Here is a 25139-nt window from a genome sequence, read left to right as displayed (position 1 = left end):
GTATGTGTGCACGTGCATGCATGTTTGTAGAGGTGGAGTGTTTTTCCCTTTAAAAAAGGTTACTAGGCCTGGCTCAGTGGTTCACACCTGTAATCCCAGCATGTTTGGAGGCCGAGGCAGGTGGATCACTTAAGGTCAGGAGTTTGAGACCAGGCTGGCCAACATGGTGAAACCCCATCTCTACTAAACATATAAAAACTTAGCCAGGTGTAGTGGCGCATGCCTGTAGACCGAGCCACTCAGGAGACTGAGGCAGGAGAATCACTTGAACCCGGGAGACAGAGGTTACAGTGAGCTGAGATTGCACCATTTGCACTCCAGCCTGGAGACAGAGTGAGACCCCATGTCCCAGGAAAACACTTACTGCTCTGTGGTGAATGAATTAAAGAGTTTTCAGAGTGGTTGCTGGCAGACCAAATAGGAAGTTGTAGTCCAGTGAGACATGATGGTCCTTTGGACTGAAATGATGACAGTGGCAGCCACAAGCAACATCAATGAAGAAAAGGTGATTAAAAAGATAATAAAATCAACAGGACTTGGTGATGATAACTACCGTATGTAGTTGTGATAACTAATTTAGATAACCAAATTAAGATAACTTAAAATAGGACCTAATAACAAGTAACATCTCAATAAGTGTTAGCTATTTGTATTGTGATGCTGGTACTTGATTGGATGTTGAGAGATTCAGTATAAGGTGTCACTTATGATCTCTAGGGTTATGGACTGCATTACTAAATGCATGATGACACATTCACTGAGAAAGGAGGTATTGGAAAAGGATCAAGGCCTTGGGGAAAGGATTTTAATTTGTGTTTTAGATGTGTTTAGTTTGTGATACCATTGGGACACTGAAGTATATATGACAAGTTGACAGGTCTGGAAAGTTGTGAGTTAGATGTATATATTTGTGAATTTTCTGCATGTAGAAGATAACTTCTTATTTGAAGCTGTGAAGAGTCAGAAGTCCAGGATAAAGGATAGGGAATGGGCCTATGAAGGAGATAATAAAGGAATCACCAAAAGAGTAGGAGAAAAATGAGAGTTTTGAAAAATTGGGAAGAAATTGTTTCAGGAGGAAGATCACAGGAAGTCAGGATGGCCAAATGGTATAAGGCACTGTGTTCAGGAGTATTACAAATGTTGAAGCTGATAAAAGGTCATAAGATTAAAACTAAAAATACTTATAGAACATAGCAACAGATTGGTATTTTGACTGTAATGAGACTTATTTTGATGGGGAGGCAAATGGGAGTCAGATTGATGCAAGCTGAAGTGAGTAGAATATGAGGAAATTCAGGCAGCTTTTTGAGAAATTGGGCCTTGAAGGGAGGGGGAGTCAAATGAAGGTTGCCAGGTTTTATTTGTTTAAATGGGAAAGATATAGATGTCCTTAAAAACTAGTGGGAAAAAGAGATATAGAGGTTGAATATATATGAGACAGAGTGGGTAATTAATAGATAATTCCTGAGATGAGATTCAAAGCAAATGTGATTAATCTCAGACAGGGGTTGGGGGCAGTTCACCACACTTCCATATGAAGTGGGAAGAAGGAGGGGATTGATAGTAGGTGTGTTTGGAATCAGAAGAATGAAGGAGTTTCAATCCAGATACTTCTCTTTTCTCTGAAAAAAAAATAGGAAAATGAGATCATATGCTAAAATGGAGGAAGAAGGTGAAGCCGGAGGTTGAAGAAAGTAGTCTTTGCGAAGAATAGAGATGGTATTATGGCTGTCAGTATTTTAACGATTCTTTTGAGGTTGTCATGAACTTATGTTGAATATTAAGCAAGACTTCAAAGCCCTATCTTTTGTTCTTTTTACCCGAAGAGGAGGCAAAAATGAGGAGGCGAATATAGGCAGGTCACTTTTTTTTTTTTTTTTTTTGAGACAGAGTCTTCCTCCTTCGCCCAGGCTGGACCCCCTCCCCGTTCAAGCGATTCCCTAAGCAGGTCACAGTCTTAATTTTCAATCCTATGGAAACATTTTTCTATCACTTGGTTGAATCATTTTTATCTTGGGTCTCCAAATCTCTATAACAGAACTCACTAGCAGAAAGACTGATTGGTGAGATTAGAAGCAAAATCTTTGTAAGTGAATCATTAAGTGTAATATTGAAGGGAGCCTCTTATATTTCTTGGTTGCCAGGCTGTTAATTGTTGCTACAGAGAGACCATTCTGTCTTGTTATCAGATTAGCTTATTTGAGAATGGATTCTGCTACATAAAAAAGAATCTTGAAAAGCACTACTATAAAAAGCTGAAAGGAAATGAGGCATCTTGAGCTCATATCTATCTCACTTCCTCACTTTGTCCAATGAGAGAGGGGTGTTGATAATCTAATCAAGTTAAAACTGAAGACAGTGCTGTTTTTTGTTTGTTTGTTTTTATTTTATTATCTGTTCTCCAACTAGAACCTTAGGTAAGGAGGTCTGAGATCTGTGTCTATTTTTTTTTTTTTTTTGAGATGGAGTCTTGTTGTGTCACTCAGGCTGGAGTGCAGTGGTTCAATCTTGGCTCACTTCAACCTCCGCCTCCCGGGTTCAAGTGATTCCCCTGTCTCAGCCTCCCATATAGTTGGGATTACAGGCGCCCACCACCATGCCTGGCTAATTTTTTTGTATTTAGTAGAGACGAGGTTTTACCGTGTTGGCCCGGATGGTCTCAATCTCCTAACCATGTGATCCACCCCCCTCGCCCTCCCAAAGTGTTGGGATTACAGGCGTGAGCCACTGCGCCCGGCCAACACTGCTGTTTTATTAATGGTAAAATTACTCTGTTGAGAGCTACCTTGTTTTTTTTTGTTTTTTTTTTTGAGACAGTATTTCACTCTTGTTGCCCAGGCTGGAGGGCAATGGTGCCATCTCAGCTCACCGCAACCTCAGCCTCCTGGGTTCAAGTGATTCTCCTGCCTCAGCCTCCCGAGTAGCTGGGATTACAGGCCTACACCACCACACTCGGCTAATTTTTTTTATTTTTAGTAGAGATGAGATTTCTCCGTGTTGGTCAGGCTGAGGTCTCGAACTCCCGACCTCAAATGATCTACCCACCTCAGCCTCCCAAAGTGCTGGGATTACAGGCATAAGCCACCATACTCAGCCTACCTTGTTGTATCTAAGGACTCCATCTGCTGAGTAGGACAAGTAAGGTATGTGTTCTGATGGACTCCGTAAGCTGGGTTTGGGCCAAGCCATCTCTTTCATTTTTCTCCTGTAGAACATATGAATATGCAGATTCCAAGATTTAGATTATTGGTATATGTAGGGGCAATTTAAAGGTTGGCTTATCAAGCAAAGCCTCATTTCCAACTTTGTTTTATGAGAGAAGACTGCATATGGGAGATTAACAAGTACTTGCCCTTCAGTCAAAAGTGCATCTTGTTATGTCTCATTTGGTCATTGATCCTTCCTTATGTAAACTCCCTGAGTTGAGAATCTCAGTAGGCTGAATGACAGAATTCAGGCACCAAAGTCCCACCCTAAACCTCCAACACAAAGTAGCTGGACCAAGTAGCCCTGAGTTCTTTTCTCCAAGATGCCTTGTCTTTTGGACTATTTTCTTACTAGCTCAGGGAATGCTTTGTTCTATCTTAAATGCTTATGCGGCTGCTCTTCTCTACCAAAAACTGTTGTTTTTTTGTATCCTCCAAGACCAGCTTAAGAGGTTATTTGAATTGTTACCCAAGAAAGCTTTGAAATGGGTAAATAACTGTTAACACTAGGCCTTGAGATATTACAGGCTGGCAGTTCACTTCTGTTTCCCATCTCAAAGTTTTCTAAGCCAAGGAGTCATTCATAGCTCTGTAGATGTTCTGTGGTGAACCAAATGATGGCCTAAAGCACTCCTTATAATTCTGTACTCGTGACATAAATTATTCCAAATCTGACTGTTGTGAGCCCTCTCATGATTAAATTCCAACATCTATGCTCTTCCTCTGAATTAAAATGAAAGGCAATTGAATTCCAAATATGTGCTCACTCTGATTTCTTACACTGTTCAGTCAGCCAGAAAGCATTTGCTTGGGTGTTTGGGTACAGTCAGGGTAGCTTCTTCAGCAGCTGCAAGGTGGGCTGTCTTCCATTGGAATGGATTTAGTTAGCTTAGCACCTCCAAAACTGAATTTCTCCAATTTCAAAGTAGTTGATGCCACACTTTTTCAGTATGTCAGTACGTCCCTAGAATTGATACAAGAAGATCTCTCATGTCTATACCAAACAGCCCAGATATTGACATATTATTTATACAATCCTAACCCACATTATTTTTCCCAGCCAAAAACAGAATATAAACTTTGGTTTCTGGGGAACAGAGGGTTTTCAAAGAAAACATGACAATCTAGGCTTTTGGCTTGCCAGTCTGAATCAGCTTTCTATAATCTACAGACTAGGACTAAACTCAGTTGGGAGGAATCTTCCATCAAGAGGCTTATAGCGACACTGTTTACCATCTATAGAAGAGATTTCCTCAATGTATAATGATGCTTCTCTGGCATAGGACTCATTCTTTTTCTTGGACAGTTGTTAGAAATTTGCCAGGGTGATGATACTCAGCTACCAGGTATCATAGAGTTTCCCTTCTTTCCCTATTGTCCATCCTGCACATTTAAACCTTGCTTTTCCTCAGTATTTGAATCTTCTATGCCTTGCAAACGCAGCACCAAACATGCTCCTTTCTGTCACCTATTTGTGTCAAAATGGGCTATGTCTCTAGTGTTGCATTTTCCTCTGTGGTACATCTGTTCCTTTCACACAGCCTCAGCTGACTTGTTAACCTGCTTAAGTTGGATCTTTTCCTTTCTACATCAGGTAGCTGACATATTCAGAATAGAATACCTTTCTTTTTCTTTTCCTTATGATTTTGGTGTTTGTTTTGCTTGCATACTTATTCCTCTAATGCCTTTTTTATGGAGCTTCCCCTAGTGGAAAATAAGAGAGCCCATGTAGTCAGAATTAGTTCAGTTACTGCCAGCCTTCACTACTTTCAGTAATTCTAATTTTGGAGATGTCCAGCATCAAACTTAGAACTGGACTACTTTTGGGTTATTTGACTTCCTTTAATGTGATCTAGTACTGTCCCTTAGTTCCACAAACTTCCCAGTTTCGCTATATACCATATGCCATATAGCAAATGCCAACCTGTCTTCCCAGCAATATCACCTTGAAAATTACTTAATAATGCAAGAAGTACTCTTGCTCATCTTTCTCCTTTTCAAATCTGTCTGAACTTAACTGTAATTATAGTTGTCTTATTCTTCAAGGAAATCCTCTAATTTTCTCTTAATTTCTTTAGCATTAAGAGGAATCATACAATTTTCCTAGATCCAGGGTTTTTGTTTTGTTTTGTTTTGTTTTTTAAGATCAAGTCTCTCTCTGTGACCCAGGCTGGAGTGCAGTGGCACCATCTTGGCTCACTGCAACCTCTGCCTCCAGGGTTCAAGTGATTTTCCTGCCTCAGCTTCCCGAGTAGCTGCTATTACAGGCATGCACCACCATACCCAGCTAATTTTTGTATTTTTAGTAGAGTCAGGGTTTTGCCATGTTGGCCAGGCTGATCTTGAACTCCTGACCTCAGGTGATCTACATGCCTTGGCTTTCAAAGTGCTGATCCAGGCCTTTCTGAGAGAACCATTTTAATCTACTCCTGAATTATTACTTCTCTTCCTATGTTCCTGTTTGGTCCATAACACCTTCCTTGAATAAATAACAACAAAAATAGCTTTTTTTTTTTCTTAGTACCATCTCTTAAAGGGCAATTATGCCCAAGTCTCTTTTCCTTTTCAAAGCTGCTTGGCCTCACCTGGCATATGGTTCCCTTAAGGAAAGCATTCCCCCTTTTCCTTCTGCTTAGTCTAGGTATCTTCCTTTGTTTTTCTTTCATATCCCACTTGCCTTATTCTAATTGTGTATGTGTTTAAGTTCAATTCTGTTTTTTTTTTTTTTGCTTTTCTGACAAATGTGATTTCTAGAGAAGTCTTTTTAATGTTTCTTAGCCTTTGAGTTTATTATGGCTTTATTGAGGCTTTCAAATAACTAATCCAAGAAGATTATTTACCCCATATAATAAGGACCCCATTCCCCTTTATATTTTTAGTAATTTAAATCTACCACCCAGCTATAGTTGAATCTACAATCAATGCCAATTTGATATCATGCTGGGAGAGAGTGATTTCAGAACCTTGTTGACAAGCCACATAAATCTAAAGGTTAATCATTCCTCAGTCTCCTCCTTGGGGTATGACAAAGAATAGAATGTGGGGCAGTTGATTGCATGCCTCCTGCTAATGACAGCGCATATGATTAAAAGCTAAATCCTCACACAGTGCTTTAGCACTTACATGGACCTAGCTGCCTTTTGTAATTCTGTCTGGCAAACCTGATAGAGAGCAAAAGGTCACGGTACCAACAGATGCCCAAAATGTCTGCCTCTTCCGAGATGAGCCTTTCCTAGAACCAAAGGATTCTTCCTGTAAAAGCCCCCAAATCTTGCAGGCACTAAAGCAGCACCAAAGTTTCTGTCTTTCTCTATGATGCCTTGAGTATCTATGCATACAGATTTGAGGACCCTTCACTACTAGTTCTAAACAATTGAGCAGTAGACACAGAAGACAGATAAATTAATCATGAAGACAAACTAGAGGACATTGACTGGAGCATTAAATTGGGCTTTCTGTTCTTTCTCCCCTAAACTAAACTTACGTACCCAGTCTGAGACAGAGCAGCTAATGAGCAGGAACAGTTCTCTTCTGCCAGACGGCAAGCCTGCCCCAATGAGCAATGTCCCACTTTTGGAGCAGACCTAGGAAAGAAGAATGAGCCAGAAGGCCTGGCTATGTGTTATCAGTGACCTCTGCTGCATTCTTGTTTATCCTGTATTCACTTTTCCACATGTAATGAATGGAGACTGAAACTTCCTTCTCAGTACTTACCCTCCCAGGGGAAGAGGGATTACATTATGAGTGAGGAATCTAATGTTTTCCCTAAATGATTAAGTTATCTCAATATCATTTTCGATTATCTGATCTCTTACCACATTATTTAATAGACTTTTTTTTTTTTTTTTTTTTTTTTTTGAGATGGAGTCTTGCTCTGTTACCAGGCTGGAGCATAGTGGCATGATCTCAGCTCACTGAAACCTCAGCCTCCTGGGTTCAAGCAATTTCCCTGCATCAGTCTCTCGAATAGCTGAGACTACAGGTGTATACCACCATGCCCGGCTAATTGTTTGTATTTTAGTAGAGACGGGGTTTCACCATGTTGGCCAGGATGGTCTCGATCTCCTGACCTCATGATCTACCTGCCTCAGCCTCCCAAAGTGAGCAGGTGTGAGCCACCACACCCAGCTTAATAGACTTTCTATTTTAAGAGCAGTGTTAGTTTCATAGAAAATTTGAGCCAGGCGTGAGAGCTCACTCCTGTAATCCCTATATTTTGGGAGGCCAAGGTGGTAGGTAAGATTGCTTTAAAACAGGAGTTAGAGACCAGCCTGGGCAACACAGTGAGACTCGTGTCTACAAAAAATAAAAAATTAGCCAGGCTTGGTAGCACATGCCTGTGATCCCAGCTACTTGGGAGGAGGGGGTGGAAGGGTCACTTGAGCCCTGGTGTTCGAGGCTGCAATGAGCTGAGATTGCACCACTATACTCCAGCCTGGCAGACACAGCAAGACCCTATCTCAAAAAAGAAAAATTGAGAGCAGAAAGTACAGCGTTGATATATATTCCCTCACCTCCTTCTCTACACACAGTTACCCCTGTCATTAACATATTGCATTAGTGTGGTGTGTTTGTTACAATTGATGAGTCAATATTGTTACTTTTTTGTTTGTTTGAGACAGAATCTCACTCTGTTGCCCAGGCTGGAGTGCAAGTGGCACAATTTCTGCTCACCGCAACCTCTGCTTCCTGGGTTCAAGCGATTCTCATGCCTCAGCCTCCCAAGAAGCTGGGATTACAGGCGTGCGCTACCACGTCCAGCTAATTTTTGTGTTTTTAATGGAGACAGGGTTTCGCTATGTTGGCCAGGCTGGTCTTAAAATTCTGGCCTCAAGTGATGCACCCATCTCAACCTCCCAAAGTGCCGGGATTACAGGGGTGAGCCACTGTGCCTAACCCCCGGTATTGTTACATATTATTAACTTTCACAGTTTACATTAGGGTTCACTCTGCGTTGTACATGTTACAGGTTTTGACAAATGTATAATGACATATCCATCAATAATTTCACTGCCCTAAACATGTCCTGTTCTCCACCACCTCACCACATTTTTGAAATGGTATCTTTATCATATGTCAAATTGCCACTTAAGATCCCTTGCATTTCTTATGTTTCTCAATACTATTTTGTTGCTTCTGTGACAGGTTTTTTTTCTCGTTTGCGTTTAGGCTTATTACTCATACAACATGGCTAATTGTGTGTCAATATTTATCTTATTTGTGTCTGGCCATTTTACTGACTTTGCTTGTTATTTCTATAAGTGTTAAGTTGATTTATCTTTATCTTCTTACTGATTTGGCTAAGATTTCCAGAGCAAGTTTGGATAATAGTAATGACAAGGATATGTATATGTGGTTTATTTTATTATTTATTTTTGATGGAGTGTGACTCTCTCACCTAGGCTGGAGTGCAGTGGTACAATCTCAGCTCACTGCAACCTTTTGCCTCTGGGCTCAAGTGATCCTCTCGCCTCAGCCTCCCAAGTAGCTGGGACTACAGATGTGTGCCACCATGCTTGGCTACGTTTTTGTATTTTTGGTAGAGATAGGTTTTACCATGTTGCCCAGGCTGATCTCGAACTCTTGTCCCCCTCCGCCTCCCAAAGTTCTGTGATTACAGGCATGAGTCACCACACCCAGCCCCGTATACCTTGTTTCAAGCTTGAAACGAGAACACGTCTGATGTTTCACCATTGCACGTGATGTCTGCTGTTGATTTCTTTTTAAAAAAAATTTTTTTAATTGACAAATAATAGTTGTACTTACAGGGTATATAATGATGTTTCATTACATATAATGTATAGTGAACAAATCAGGCTAACTGGTATATCCATTCTCTCTAACATTTATTATATCTTTTAGTTGGGAACATTCAATATCTTTCTGGAATCTAATGTTTATTATTTTATGAGAAACAGGGTCTTGCTCTGTCACCCAGGCTGATAGCTCAGGGCAACTTCAAATTCCTGGGCTCAAGTGATCTTGCCATTTCAACCTCCCAAGTAACTGGGACTACAGACATGTGCCACCACACCTGGCTAATTTTTTATTTTTAGTAGAGCCAGGATCTCACTATGTTGCCCAAGCTGGTCTTGAAGTCCTGGCTTCAAGAAATCCTGCCTCAGCCTACCAAAGTACTGGGATGATTATAGGTATAAGCCACTGTTCCCAGCCTGAATCTAATATTATTGTTAACTATAGTCATCCTACAGTAATATAAACTACTAGAACGTTTTCCTCTCATCCAACTGTAATTTTGTGTCTTTTAACAAACCTCTCCTTATCCCTTCTTTTCCCCTCCCCTTTCTCCATTCCTTTCCAGCCTCTAGTATCTTCTGTTCTGCTTCTTACTTGGATAAGGTCAACTTTTTTAGCTTACACATTTGAGTGAGAACATGTAGTATTTAACTTTCTGTTCCTAGCTTATTTCAACGAACATAATATCTTCTAGTTCCATACATATTGCCATGAAAGACAGGATTTCATTATTTGTGTAAGGCCGGCTGCCTCACCGGGAGTTAAATGGACACACTTATCTCTCCCCGTGCCGGCCTCTCCATGCTGACACACTTATCTCTCCCCATGCTGGCCTCTCTATGCTGGTTCCCCACACCCACTCCTGCATTCCTCACTCGACACCTTCAAAATTTAAAAAGCCCACCAAAGATTTGTCCAACGGCAGCTTAACGTTGACCTCCCCAGGCGGTCAGCCCACCAGTAGTCCCACCTGGCAATCAATGGCAGCTCGCCCCATCAGCACCTTGACTTCCCCTCACCAATGAAACCCTCTGCTCTTTGTTTCCCTAGTAATCAATCAAACCCCCTCACCAATGAAACTCACCAATGAAACTGTCTTCTCTGTTTCCCTAATAATCAATCAATCCTCCTCACCAATGAAACTGTCTGCTCTTTGTTTCCCTAAAGACCAATCAATTACCTCCACTCCCTATAAAACCCCACACCCTGAGAAGCCCAGTGCGACTTCTCTGGCCTCTTCCCGGACCACAGAACCTCACCCGGGAGCTGAATAAATTGGATTCTCATTTTCTCACACTGGCCTCAGTTTCCTCATTTTAACTCGGCAATATACCTTACAGCTGGTGCCAAAACCTGGGAGGGGTTGTGAGACCCCCTCCTAAGGGGGAAACCGACTCCTCCACCTGAAGCCAGACCAGGGAGCCACTCCGCTGCAAGGTAAGACTTCTGTTGCCCATAGCCTCTCCCGCTGCCTGCCTCTGGACTCCCTGTCTGTAACCGCGTCCGTGTCAGGGACTCCTTTCCGCCGTGGGCCCAGGGCCCCAGCTCCGTTCAGCCGAGGGCCCAGGGCCCCGGCTCCGTCCCGAGGACCTGAGTGTAGAGGAGACATCCCTATGCTCTTGTCTTCCCCCCATAAGGGGTCTGCGGAGGGTCAGGAACCTGAGGGAGACGTCCCCTTCTTCCTGAACCCTCTCCGGTGTCCGGTAGTGCTGTCCGGGACGCCTACCGGTCATCTCCGCAGCAGCAAGTGAGGCTCGGGTGACCAGAAGCCCTGTTTACTCCTCCAGGCCCTTAAGGCCTGGGTTAGACCTTGGCTCCTAACCCCAAAACTCACCCTTTGGCAAGTCAGCTCCCGTTTAAATATTTTCAGTTTCTCTTTCTGTTTCTCCTTCTGTTCCCGAGTGAGTGTGTGAGTGAGTTTTTTCCCTTCCAGTAAAATTGTATCCTGCTTTGCAAGTTTTATAAGTTTACAAATTCTTGTATTCTTGTTCTCTATTGCTAATAACTGTAAGTTTCTACAGTGAAGGTCATAAAAAATGCCCAAGCAGGCAGGACTCTAGCTTTCTAAACACTGTATCAAAAAGAAATAGATAAGGCCTGTGCTAAAATCCTTGAGCTCTACAGATAGCAAACATCTGGGTCACATAGCAACTATCACATGTAAGCCTAAGTTAAATACGTATTACTGCTTAATGAATTGTCTTTGTTCTATGCCTGCAAACTTGTTTTAGTGCCACTGTGTACTTCATGTATAAAAAGCCAAGCCCTGTCTTTGTTAAGTGTTTAATATTAAGATGCTAATCTGCTAAGCCGGTAGCCATCTTAATAAAATCCTCTTGTTTCACAAAAAGAAGAAGAAAAGAAAAAAAAAGAAAAGAAAAAATCATGGGTAACCAGAAATCCCGCCCAAACCCTAAGTCACCACTGGGATGCCTAGTTCTAAACCTACCCAAGCTAGGCCTCTCTATAAAAAAGAAAAGGCTACTCTTCCTCTCCACCGTAGCCTGGCCACAGTATCCACTAAACAACCAGTCCAAGTGGCCTCCAGAGGGCACGCTTAACTTTAATGTCCTCACTAATTTAAACAATTTTTGCCAAAGGAATGGCAAGTGGGCCGAGGTTCCCTACATCCAAGCATTCTGGTATCTCTGCACCCACCCCAACCTCTGTTCCTCTTGTACTATAGCTCAGGTGCTCCTAGCAAAGGACTTACCCAAACAGCCTTCAGCCCCACAAGCGACCTCCTCCGCCTCCTTCTCTAATCCCAACTTGCCTAAAAAACTCTCCCTACCCCCAACCCAACCTAATAATCCTCCACCCTATGCAGAACCCCAAACCCCTCCCGCTTCCCCAGGTCTTAACCTCTCCGGTCAGCGCCCACACTCGCTCACACAGCACTCCCACCAATGGGGGTTCCCCCCTTTGTCCCCTCTATACCGAATCTCAAATCCCTTCTGCTCCTCCCCTTTCAAAACCCCAGCCACCTCCTGCCCTCCCAAGTCCTAATGTAACCCCACCTGCTAGTGCTCACATTTCGCCTGCACGGCACATCCACTGATGAGAACTCCCTCCTTTGTCCTCTCCGCGAGATGACTGGAATGGAGGGTGTAGTCCAGCTACACGTCCTTTGTCTCTCTCTATCTTGTCCACCGTTAAAAACGCCTAAGGTCATTCTCCACCAATCCTACTGTTTATACTAAAGAATTTCTCTATTTCACTCAAGCCTATAACTTAACCTAGCACAACATTTATGTAATTCTGTCCTCTACCCTTACTCCTAATAAAAATAACCGCCGCTGCCAAGACCAAATGCTGCAGTAACTCCTAGCAAACATGCAAGGCGCAGCTCATAAGGTAGTTAATTATAATAAACTGCATGAAATAACCCAGGGTCCTACTGAAAACCCAGCTGCCTTCTTTAACCAATTAACCAACGCTATAGTCCTACATACCCAAGTAGACCCAGACTCCCCAGCCAGAACCACCCTCCTAGCGGCCCATTTTATCTCTCAGTCAGCACCAAACATTTAAAAAAAAAAAAACTAAGGAAAGCAGAGGAGGGCACCCAAACTCCCATACGAGACCTGGTAAACTTGGCATTTAAAGTTTTTAATGGCCAGGAGGAAAAGGCTAAGGCCGTCCGCCAGGCCCATTTACAGCAACAGGTAAGCCTCCAAACCCAAGCTATCGTAGCAGCCCTAAGGCCGGCAGCGCGCCCAACATCTGGTGGGGGAAACTCCTCAAAGTTCCTCCAAAAAGGTCCCCTAGGACCCGCCCAGACTGCTTCAAAGGTCCTGCCCGGGCCCTGCTTCAAATGTGGCCAAGAGGGACACTGGGCCTGGCAGTGCGCCGTCCACATCCACCTCCTGGACACTGTCCAATCTGCAAATGAACTGGACACTAGAAGGTAAACTGCCCATTCTGGACTACAGGCTCACCCCCTGCATCTCCATGTGAGGGGCAAGCCAGTCCAAAGGATGCAGTCCCTTCGCTTGAACTCCTTGGCCTCATGGATAATTAACGCAACCCGAACTCGAAGACCCCCATCACCCTTGCTAAGCCCAGGGCGCTACAAAGAGCGGGTAAGTCCATTTCCTTCTTAATGGACATGGGGGTTACCTGTTCTGTATTGCCTTCCTACTCAGGGCCTAGTATACCTTTCCAGGTTTCAGTTATGGGAATTAATAAAGAGCCTTCCTACCCTAATCAAACTCATCCTTTAGCCTGTGTCCTCCAAAAACACCCCTTTTCTCACTCTTTTCTAATCATACCCTCATGCCCAGTTCCCCTATTAAAACAAAATATTCTCCAAACTGTGGGGGCCACTCTCCAACTTACTGGCCCCCATACTCAAACCCATTACCCACTCACCTCCTACTGCCCATCCTAACTGACCCTATGCCCAGGCTCAACCCCTTGTCTCAACCCCCATCCCTCCTAATGTAGTTAATCCCTTAGTATGGAATATCTCTAAGCCTGTAGTGGCCAGACATCACACGCCAGCTAAGATACTTCTTAAAAATCCTACTCACTTTGCCTCACGTCCTCAGTTTCCCATCTCAAAAACCCACCGCCAGGGCCTAAAGCCTATTATCACCTAACTCCTAGCACAGGGACTCCTTATTCCTACCAGTTCCCCTTGCAACACTCCTATCTTGCCAGTCCAAAAGCCGTGCGGCTTTCACCTGGTTCAGGACCTGTGCCTTATCAATGAGGCAGTAATTCCCCTCCACCCTGTAGTTCCCAATCCATACACCCTATTATCAAACATTCCCTCCACTACTTCTCATTTTACAGTCCTTAACCTCAAGGACGCCTTCTTTACCATTCCTCTTCACCCTAAGTCCTATTTCCTCTTTGCCTTTACTTAGACCAATCCAGACACTAACCTCTCGCAGCAGTTAACCTAAATGGTCCTGCCCCAGGGCTTTAGAGACAGCCCTCACATATTTAAACAAGCATTAGTAGCTAACCTAACCTCTTGCCCCCCTCAGCCTAGTCTCCTCTTACAGTATGTGGACAACCTGCTGCTTTGCAGCCCTTCCCTCTCCATGTCAGGGCAGCATACTGCTGCTCTCCTTAATTTCCTTGGGTCTAAGGAATACCAGATTTCCCCCTCCAAAGCACAGCTGTCAGTCACCTCAGTAATCTAAGTATTCACCTTACTCCCCAAACTAAGGGCTTAAAAACAGACAGTCAAAAGGCACTACTTGCACCGCAGCCCCCCAAAACAGCTAAAAAAATCCTCTCCTTTCTAAAATTTGTGGGATTTTTTTGTCACTGAATTCCTAACTTCGCTACTCTGGCTAAGCCCTTGTATGCAGCAGCCAAAAATACCCCCAGGAAACATAGCTAATATTCCAGTCCTATACCTGCATTGTCCCTAAAGTTATAAAACAACTTGGCTCTGTGAGCCATACAATCCTAAAAATAAAGCCACCCTAACCAAATCAAACCCTCAAATAACACCTCTCATCCTTTCTCCTAGTTAACTCTAGTACAGCAGGGAGCCAACATGTTAAACTTAATCAAAACCGTAAACTTCACTCACTGCTTTTTATGTACCTCTCTTAACACCCCCCCGCCCTTAGCCACAGTTCCCCTCCGGACCGGATTCAACCTGTTACACCCACAGGACCTAACACCACCTTAACAGGAATCCCCTTATTCAATATACACTCCCAGTCTCTCTCTCTATGTTACAGGACAGCTAACAACCCCAGCCTCAGGTGCAACACCACAGTAAATGTAAAATCTTCCCTTTATGCACCTCCAGGGGAATACTTTTAGTGTAATGGAACCCTAACCAAAGTTATCAAAACGTCCTTCACATTCCCCTGTGTTCCCGTTACCCTAGTCCCACAGTTAAAAGTGTATGGACAATCCGAGTTCCTGTCCCTCATTGCACCGTCCCCTAATCACCAGGACAAACAGTCTTCTTCCCAATAGTAATAGGCCTCTCTTTAGCATCCTCTCTAGCAGCAGCTAAAATAGAAAGTGGAGCCATGGGCTACAGCGTCACTTCGGCCACTCAACTGGAGGACAAGCTCCGTGTGGCCATTAAGGCATCAGCCGCCTCTCTGGCATCCCTCCAGTAGCAGATAATGTTACTAGCTCAGGTAATTCTCCAAAACCAGCGGGCCCTAAATCTGTTAATGGCAGAAAAAGGGGGTACCTGTCTATTTCTCCAGGAACAGTGTTGCTATTTCATCAACAAAACAGGCCTAGTAAAAGAAAATGTCAATACTCTCTACCGCCTCCAAGAAGACCTCTAAAGGAAACAGAATACACCGGGCTCTTCCCTTAACTGGTGGCATTCTCCCATATTTACCTGGCTAGCTCCTGTTATTGTTCCCCCTCATCGTGGTATGCCTTCTACTAATGTTAGCTCCGTTCTTTCTCAGGTTTTTACAAGCTCACACCAAAAAATCTCCAGAGTGGCTGTAAATCAGATGCTACTTCACCCCTATGTCCAACTCCCAACCAAGGCACCGGCCAACTAACCTCCCCACTCCACCCCCATTCAGCAGGAAGTAGCCAGAAAGAAGCGGCGTCCTATATCATCAAAAAGGTTGGGATGTAAGGCCGGCTGCCTCACCAGGAGTTAAATGGACACACTTATCTCTCCCCGTGCCAGCCTCTCCATGCTGACACACTTATCTCTCCCCATGCTGGCCTCTCTATGCTGGCTCCCCACACCCACTCCTGCATTCCTCACTCGACACCTTCAAAATTTAAAAAGCCCACCAAAGATTTGTCCAACGGCAGCTTAACGTTGACCTCCCCAGGTGGTCAGCCCACCAGTAGTCCCGCCTGGCAACCAATGGCAGCTCGCCCCATCAGCACCTTGACTTCCCCTCAGCAATGAAACTCTCTGCTCTTTGTTTCCCTAGTAATCAATCAAACCCCCTCACCAATGAAACTGTCTTCTCTGTTTCCCTAATAATCAATCAATCCTCCTCACCAATGAAACTGTCTGCTCTTTGTTTCCCTAAAGACCAATCAATTACCTCCACTCCCCACACCCTGAGAAGCCCAGTGCGACTTCTCTGGCCTCTTCCCGGACCACAGAACCTCGCCCGGGAGCTGAATAAATTGGATTCTCATTTTCTCACACTGGCCTCAGTTTCCTCATTTTAACTCGGCAATATACCTTACAATTTGCTATGGCTGAATGGTATTCCATGGTATATATATATATACCACATTTCTTTATTCATCTGTCATTGGACACCTAGGTTGACTCTATATCTTGACTGTTGTGAATAGTGCTGTAGTAAAAATGAGGGTGCAGATGTCTTTTTGTTATAATGATTTCCTTTCCTATGGATAAATGTTCAGCAGTGAGATTGCTAGATCATATGTAGTTCAAGTAATTTCCATACTGTTCTCTATATCGGCTGTACTAGTTTACATTCCCACCAACATCTTATAAGAGTTCCCTTTTCTGGCTGGGCATAGTGGCTCAAATCCTAGCAGTTTGGGAGGCCAAGGTGGATGGATCACTGAAGTTCAGGAGTTCAAGACCAGCCTGGTCAACATGGTGAAACTCCATCTCTACAAAAGATTAGCCAAGCATGGTGGCACTCACTTGTAGTTCCAGCTACTTGGAGGACTGAGGCAGGAGGATCTCTGAAGCCCAGGAGATTGAGACTGCAGTGAGCCAGAATCATGCCACTGGACTCCAGCCGGAGTGACAGAGTGAGACCCTGTTTCAGAAAAAAGATGGAGTAGGAATCGATTCCCTTTCTCCATATCCTCACCAGCATTTGTTAATTTTTGTCTTTAATAATAGCCATCCTAACTGGGGTGAGATGATACCTCATTGTGGTTTTACTTTGCATTTCCCTGATGATTAGTGATGTTGAGCAATTTTTCATATGTTTCTTAGCCATTTACATGTCTCGTTTTGAGAAATGTCTGTTCAGATTGGGGTCTCCCTCTGTCGCCCAGGCTCTAGTGTAATGACTCGGTCACTTGCCCATTTTTTACTGCTGTTGATCTTCAGCATACAGCCAAATTATTTTATTTATTAAAGAGTCTTAGGAAATGAATTTTTAATTTATCACACACCCTTTTGGCATCTATTAAAGTTTTTCTACATTAAGCTTTTCTCTTTTAGCCTACTAATATAATGAATCACATTAATAGAATCATTGTTCTTGAGCCCTCTTTGCATTCCTAGGGTGATACTTGATTAATGCCCTTCTGGATTCACTTTAGAAATATTTGAAAGATGTATAAAAAATGTGCAAAGAAAATGATCAAAATAGCAACTGACACATCGACTGTCAGTTAAAGCAAAAACAGCAAAAATGATAATAGCATACAAGAAGATGACATATATACAATGAAGCATGTTACAATAAGTATAAAGGATTGAAATAAAATGCTACCAGTAATCTTAGATGTTGAGAACTTCAGACTAAGTCACAACAAAATCTATGCTGTTTATAACAGACTAAAGATAATACAGATAAAGATCATAAATACAAGGGTAAATATGGGAGGGGACATGGACAGAAGAATTGCGGGGATTTTTTCCCATCAGGTTTAACCAGTGAACATGTATTGTTCAGAAGTTAGGTTTTTTGTTTTTAGGTTTCTCACTCTTCAACTCACCAAGGATTTGTTACCTTTCAAATTCTTCAATTCTGCTTGGTCTCTGTCTCTTCCCATTTCTTTTTCTTTCTTTGTATCTTTCTTTCTTTCTTTTTTTTTTTTTTTTTGAGACAGGGTCTCACTGTGTTACCCAGGCTGGCGTACAGTGATGCAATCCCTACTTACTACAACCTCTGCCTCCGGGGCTCAAGTGATCCTCTTACCTCAGCACCACCTACCTCCCCCAGTCACTGGGACTACAGGCACACACCACCATACCTGACAGTTTCATCATGTTGCCCAGGCTGGTCTCAAATTCCTGGGCTCAAGCAATCCACCTGCCTTGACCTCCCAAAGTGCTGGGATTGCAGGTGTGAGCAACCACACCCAGCCCCTATTTCTTGTCTGGATGTACCTTTTTTGAGCATATTGATAACAGGAGAGGCCTTTTGCTATAGGTCAGTCCCATTATTATTGGAAATTATCAGTCTATTGTAGTAGAGGCAAATAAATGTACCATTTGGGTAAAAAAGATTTCTCCCACTTAATCTCCCCACTCCTCAAAACATTAATATCCAGCTGGAGATTGATCTTAGACTAAAACTCAGTTGTTATGTAAAGATCTGCATTTCTTCAACCTCCTTCAGTGCCTATAAAGTCATTCTACTTATAAACTCTCTATCGTTGAGTATGCCTTGGAGATGTTTTTGCTGTATTTTGGTTTAGCCCTATGTTTCATAGATGTTCCCAACACTAGTAGGCCAGGCATGGTGGCTCATGCCTGTAATCTCAGCACTTTGGGAGGCCGAGGCAGGTGGATCACAAGGTTAGGAGTTCAAGACCAGCCTGGCCAACATGATGAAACCTAGTCTCTACTAAAAAAAAAAATATATATATATATATATACACACACACACACACACACACACACACACACACAAATTAGCCAGGCGTGACTGGCCGGGCGCAGTAGCTCACGCCTGTAATCCCAGCAATTTGGGAGACGGGTGGATCACGAGGTCAAGAGATTGAGACCATCCTGGCCAACATGGTGAAACCCCGTCTCTACTAAAAATACAAAAACTAGCCGAACGTGGTGGTGTGTGTCTGTAATCCCAGCTACTCAAGAGACTGAGGCAAAAGAATCGCTTGAACCCGGGAGGCGGAGGTTGCAGTGAGCCGAAATTGCCCCACTGCACTACAGCCTGGCAACAGAGCAAGACTCTATCTCAAAAAAAAAAAAAAAATTAGCCAGGTGTGGTGGCGGGTGCCTGTAGTCCCAGCTACTCTGAAGGCTAAGGCAGGAGAATTGCTTGAACCCAGGGGGTGGAGGTTGCAGTGAGCTGAACACGCCACTGCACTCCAGCCTAAATGGCAGAGCGAGACTTCGTCTCAAAAAAAAAAGAAAAAGTTCCCATCACTAGCCATAGATTCCTTTCCTATGATCTGATATAATCTGATTTGCTTGCTGCTTTATCATCTTTATTTGTCACTTCCCACCCCTTTCTCCCTCTCCTTCTCTCCCTCCCTCGACCTCCAAGGCAACTTGGTCACTTGTTTTTTGGTGGTAATCAAATAGTTAACTTGGTTCTGCTACTTGGTATTTGTTGGTATAGTATGTAGCAAAATCACCTGAAGAGCTCCGCCTCTGTGCCGCCTCCCCAAATGAAAGGAAATAAAATTTAAAAATTTAAGACACTATGAGAATAAATATGGCTTTAGCTATAAATCTGCATATAAGTTTTAAACAATAGTCAGTAGGCCTTATTTAAAAATCTTCAAATAAGCAGTAAAAGTGAAATTTTGCTCATTTGTTAGCCTGCTATTTGGGGCTTATTTTCTCTGTCATTCTAAACATTATTATTTGATTTTGATTTTTCTTCACAAAATAATACAGTAAGAAATAACAGGGATTTCTCTATCAGAAATTATATTAACAGTTTTAGTAAAATACTTAAAATTTGCAAATCCACTGAGCCATGAAGCCAATCTTAGATTTGTGATTTTTTTTTTACTCTGAGTATATTATTTCCCTCCTATTCCCAATGTTTAGGACAGTGCTTAACACATTGCATGTGCTAAGTTTTCTATAAGCCCGACCTTTATATTTTATCTTTAACTTCATTAAGAAATTAAAATTTTATTTGGCAAAAAGGACATTTTTTTCCTTGATATTCATTTATAACGGTTCTAGTAAGCCTTAAATGTTTTTCTTTATTATTCCACTTTCCCCACATTTTAATTAAGTATTTACTCAGAGCTGCCTTTTTTAAACAGCTTAGGGTGATACTATTTTGGCCTTGGTCAGAAATCACAATTTAAAACTGGCCGCTATCCAACTTCTATCAGAAGTGCATTTGAGAGAAGTGTTATTTAAGGAAAGATTGCTAAAGGGACATTTAGTTCATCTACTCTCTGTATTTTGAGCTGTTTCTGTTTCAGGTTAGATCTGTGAATGCTACTTTCTTAGGAAAGGCAGTGTATGTTCTGGATTTCACAAAGGATAAATAATTTAAAATAAATCCTATAAAAACTGATTGCTGTGTTTGAAAAACTATCGGGCACTGCAATGATGCCATTTAATTTCCCCAGAAAAGTTTACCATGAGAAATTATTTTAGAATTTGTGTCAGAAAAAAAAGACTTCTCTGAAGGATTAGTAGACTTGTTTGTTTCTGATTATGAGGAACTTTTTCTTTCCTCTTGACTGTTGGGAAACTTAGTGCCAAATTTTTATACTAAATGGCAGCAACTCTGTAAGTCCTTCCTAAATATATCTTTAAAAGAAATTCTGTGCTGGAAAAAGATTGGCTTTAAATAGAAAACAGAAATAAGGCATTTGGCAAGCACCTTTTTAATATGTATTGCCAAGCTAGGCTAGTGAGCCTCTATTTATTTTCTATATTTTTCCTTTGATTAGAAAACATTGTGTGATGTGATCCTCATGGTCCAAGAAAGAAAGATACCTGCTCATCGTGTTGTTCTTGCTGCAGCCAGTCATTTTTTTAACTTAATGTTCACAAGTAAGTATCTTAAGGGAAAACATGCCATTATTTCTTCTATGAGAATGAAGTAAAATCTAAGAGAATATGTTATTTTTCTAGCTTTTAAAGTAGTTAAGAACTTAAGGCCACAGAACAGTGAAGAGATTGAAAAAGTGGTCAGCTGATAATCAAAGGAAAAAATTTCCTTTCATTAGACCTAAACGCCTGATGCCCTTACTGATGGAGGTACAGCTTCTACTTAAAAGCCCAGGGTTGAAGTAGAGGTTGCAGTGAGCTGAGATCACGCCACTGCACTCCAACCTGGGCGGAAAAAAAAAAAAAAAGCCCAGGGTTTTCTTTTTAACCTCAGGTGGAAAGATGAAGAAATAGATAAATCTCATGACATTTCAGCCAGCAAGCTAAACTTAAAAAAAAAAAAAAAAAAGATACAGCTTATTGTGCTAGAAAGAACCCTGGATTTGGTGTTAAGAACTGGGTCCAAGTCCTATTTCCTCTACTTAATGCTATTTTATGAGCTTGGGAAAAAAACAAAATTTAGTTTTATGTCTCTGTTAATATGGGCTTTAAAAAAATACACTAATTCACTATTTTCTTAGCTTAATTTAAGGCACATTTTATGTGGAGAATTAATTTGCATTTACTATAGGAGTGTTGGGCTTGCTGGGGTATTTTCTTCCAGACAGAACGGTGCTGTTAGTTTTCTCCACATTTAACAATAACAATAAAGGCATCAGGCCTTTAGGTCTAATGAAAGCGTATTTTTTCCTTTGATTATCAACTGACCACTTTTTCAATCTCTTCACTGTTCTATGGCCTTAAGTTCTTAACTGCTTTAAAAGCTAGGAAGATGACACATTCCATTTATGTTTCTTCTCTTCATTGTAGCTAACATGCTTGAATCAAAGTCTTTTGAAGTAGAACTCAAAGATGCTGAACCTGATATTATTGAACAACTTGTGGAATTTGCTTATACCGCTAGGTGAGTTAACAAAGATTATTTTTATTTCAAAAAAGTAATATTGGTGTCTACCATGACAAAGCATTGCTGTAACAAATTGATGTGCTACAAACTCTTCACAACGAAAAACTGCAAAGATGGAAGAGTTTGAGTATCCTATGCCATACTAATTCAAGGCCTGAAAGTTTAATTTTGTGTTTAATTTCAGGGGCTATTAGAATACATTCCACAGTAACATTTAAATAAAAAATCATGGGTAATTAATATTTCCTCTAACTTATTTGCAGAATTTCCGTGAATAGCAACAATGTTCAGTCTTTGTTGGATGCAGCAAACCAATATCAGATTGAACCTGTGAAGAAAATGTGTGTTGATTTTTTGAAAGAACAAGTTGATGCTTCAAACTGTCTTGGTAAGAAATATCAGATTCCTGTTGTGTGTGTGTTTGGTTTTTTTTTTTTTATCCTCAATGTGTAATTTAATTTTTAAAAAGGCTGGTTGTAAGTATCCTCATTTAACCTTAAAGACATTGTCCACTAAAACTTTTTTTGGTAATAAAATTTAAGAGGAGCTTAGATGCATATTAACCTGGGCAGCAGCAAGCTTATTAAATATTATATCACATTTTCTAAAACACAAAATGGCATTTATGATGGTTTTTCATGGATTTAAGACAAGGAATAAGGATTGCATGTGATAGTAACATGAATATGAATGCTTTATTTAAGCTCTTATGATATGCTAAGGTCTATCATAGATGAGGCAACTTCTAGTTACATAACTTGCGTGAGATCACATAGCTAGTATATGAAGGAGCTGGGATTGGGACTCAACCTAATTCTTAGCTACTGCACCTTGCTGCCTCCCCATGTTGTCAGAATGCCGTTTTATACTAGAAAACTTAACCCTAGTCTATAAATTAAGATACTGAGCGATTGCTATAGCCATTCATTTTGAAGCTATTAGTATTTTCTGTTTTGCAATAGGAGAAGCATAAAAAGTTGATCAGAGCCTTCCAGAGTGTGGTATGCTTTTCACTGTGTGATGATTCTTAGTGGCAAGTGAATGAACGTCCAGATCTTTGTCCACTAGCCCACCCTTATCTGCAGAATACGTTCCAGGATCCCCAGTGGATCCCTGAAGCTGCAGATAGTACTGAATCCTATATATACTGTGTTTTTATATATATATATATATATATATATATATATATATATATATGCCTATGATGAAGTTTAATTTCTAAATTAGACAGTAAAAGATTAGCAACAATAACTAGTAGTCAAATAGAACAATTATAACAATATGCCAGCATCACTACTCTTGTACTTTGGGGCCATTTTTAAGTAAAATAAGGGTTACTTGAACAAAGCATTGCAATACTAGGGTAGTCCACTTCATAACCAGGACCGTTACTTAAGTGACAGACAGGCAGGTAGGTTATACAGCATGACTATGCTGGACAAAGAGATGATTTATGTCCCAGGCAGGATGGAGCAGGATTATATAAGATTTTATCTCACAACTCAGAGCAGCACACAATTTCAAACTTAGGAATTGTTTATTTCTGGAATTGTCTGTTTAATGTTTTTGAACCACAGAGAAGTAAAACCATGGATGGGGGGACTAATCTAATTCCATTTTCCTACCCTTGCTGTGATTCAGAGGCTTTTTAAAGAAAGGGAAGAGCACTGGAATAGGAGTGCTGGGAAAGCAGGGAGGAAAGAAAAGTAGAATGAAGGAGAGTATAAAGAGGAATCAGAGAATCCAGTCAGTGCTAAGATACTTGACCCAGGGGAAAAGATGAGCGGTGCTAATGACAAGAAGGCAAAGCCCTGGGCAAAGGGTTCCTGGATATGCTTCCGAATTTTGGCAAATGTCCTTTGTCCTTACTTCTCCTAGGCTTCCCTCCTGAACACTTTACTACTCCTTCCAGCATACCCCCTCACTATAAGCACAGAGAGAGAGATCTTGAAAGGCAGGTAGGAAATAAGCAGAATAAATTTCAGAAGGGAATAAAAGTGAGGTGAAGGGAATAAAGAGACTTAGCCTAATATCCAGAAAAGGAATTGGACTAGATGGAGCAGGAGAAGAAACAGCTATGCAGGTGAATATACTGATGGAATTTTTTTTTTTTTTTTTTTTTTTTTTTGAGACAGAGCCTTGCTCAGGTGCCAGGCGCCAGGCTGGAGTGCAGTGGCACAATCTCGGCTTACCGCAACCTCCGCCTCCCGGGTTCAAGCAATTCTCCTGCCTCAGCCTCCCAAGTATCTGGGACTACAGTCATGCGCCACCATGCCCAGCTAATTTTTGTATTTTTTAGTAGAGACAGGGTTTCACCATGTTGGCCAGGATGGTCTCAATCTCCTGACCTCGTGATCCGTCCACCTTGGCCTCCCAAAGTGCTGGGATTACAGGTGTGAGCTGATGGAATTTTTAAAGGTAGCCATGGGTCTATCTATTGAAAAGATCCCTATGTTAAGAAATAAAAGACCAATCTCTAATCCCACCTATACAACAGAGATACTCTGGCATGAGTCCTTCCATCTCTCTGGGCCATAGTTGGGGTTGCAGTCATCAATAAGATTTATATTCCTAAGATTTAAGCTTCCATTATATAATTATCTTCAGACAATGTACTATAAAAAGGGAATTACCTTAATGAAGTTTTTGGAAGATGATGGCTTATGTATGTTTCTATAACTCCCTGGCAATCTAAATTTCCTCCTGGGGTGGTTCAGACTACAAAGAAAAATGGCTGAAATATAGGTAGGGAGCAGATGTGGTGGTGCAAAGCAAGTGTGGAACCTGGAGTGAGTCTATGCTAAGCACATCTTAGGCTTTGGTCTTCTGAGGAGACAATTTAGCAGTTTTGCCTCTGGATACCTTCTGTCTTCATTGTTTACAAAGCTGGGAGGAAGGACAGCCCAGCAGCCTAGAAAGTTGCCTGATTCATGGCTAAGCTTGTGGCAAAGATAGTGGCCCAGTCAGGTGAGCCAAGTCACATAGCCCAGTAACTAGGGAAACTGGTGCAGCTTGCTTTCTGTTTAGCCCTGAGCATGGCTCTCATTGTCAGCTGAGTGAAGAATTCCTATCTTAGCTTTCACCACCTGTCAATTCTCTGCTGCCTGGAAGAGTCCAACAATCTGACTCCACAACTGCTAAAGGAACCGGTGGCAGCTGATGGAATCGGGCAAAGATCATATAAAAAATTACAGGAAACCCAGTACCAGCCTGGCTAACATGGTGAAACCCCCATCTCTTCCAAAACACACAAAAATTAGCCAAGTGCAGGTGTAGTGGCACACACCTATAGTCCCTGCTACTCGTAAGGTGGGAAAATTGCTTGAACTGGGAGGCAGAGGTTGCAGTGAACCAAGATTGCACCACTGCCCTCCAGCCTGCCTGACAGAGTGAGACCCTGTCTCAAAAAAAAAAAAAAAGAAAGAAAAAACCCAGTAGTTTGAGGAACAGAAAACCAAGCTAAACAGCCAAAATGAATGGCTCCTTTAAGGCAAATTTAATGTAAGAAATAGAAGGGAACAAATTAACTGGCCATGGTGGCCCAGCTACTCCAGAGGCTGAGGCGGGAAAATCACTTGAACCGGGA

General features: G+C 41.9%; 1 protein-coding gene across 3 annotated transcripts in view; it reads left to right on the top strand.

The window, feature by feature from the left end:
- KLHL7 (kelch like family member 7) overlaps positions 1–25139 on the top strand; it is a 78220-nt gene that overhangs the window by 5293 nt on the left and 47788 nt on the right. For all 3 annotated transcript variants that reach the window (XM_012447793.2, XM_012447794.2, XM_012447795.2), the window contains exons 2-4: positions 20487–20589; positions 21457–21550; positions 21817–21941. In XM_012447793.2, coding sequence (XP_012303216.1) covers positions 20487–20589; positions 21457–21550; positions 21817–21941 — 322 coding nt within the window. The remainder of the gene's footprint in view (positions 1–20486; positions 20590–21456; positions 21551–21816; positions 21942–25139) is intronic.

This window comes from Aotus nancymaae, unplaced genomic scaffold (genome assembly GCF_030222135.1).
Source record: "Aotus nancymaae isolate 86718 unplaced genomic scaffold, 86718_ANA_hifiasm-v0.15.2.pri h1tg000025l, whole genome shotgun sequence".
Taxonomy (NCBI): Eukaryota; Metazoa; Chordata; class Mammalia; order Primates; family Aotidae; genus Aotus; species Aotus nancymaae.
This window is presented reverse-complemented; position numbering and strand designations above follow the sequence as displayed.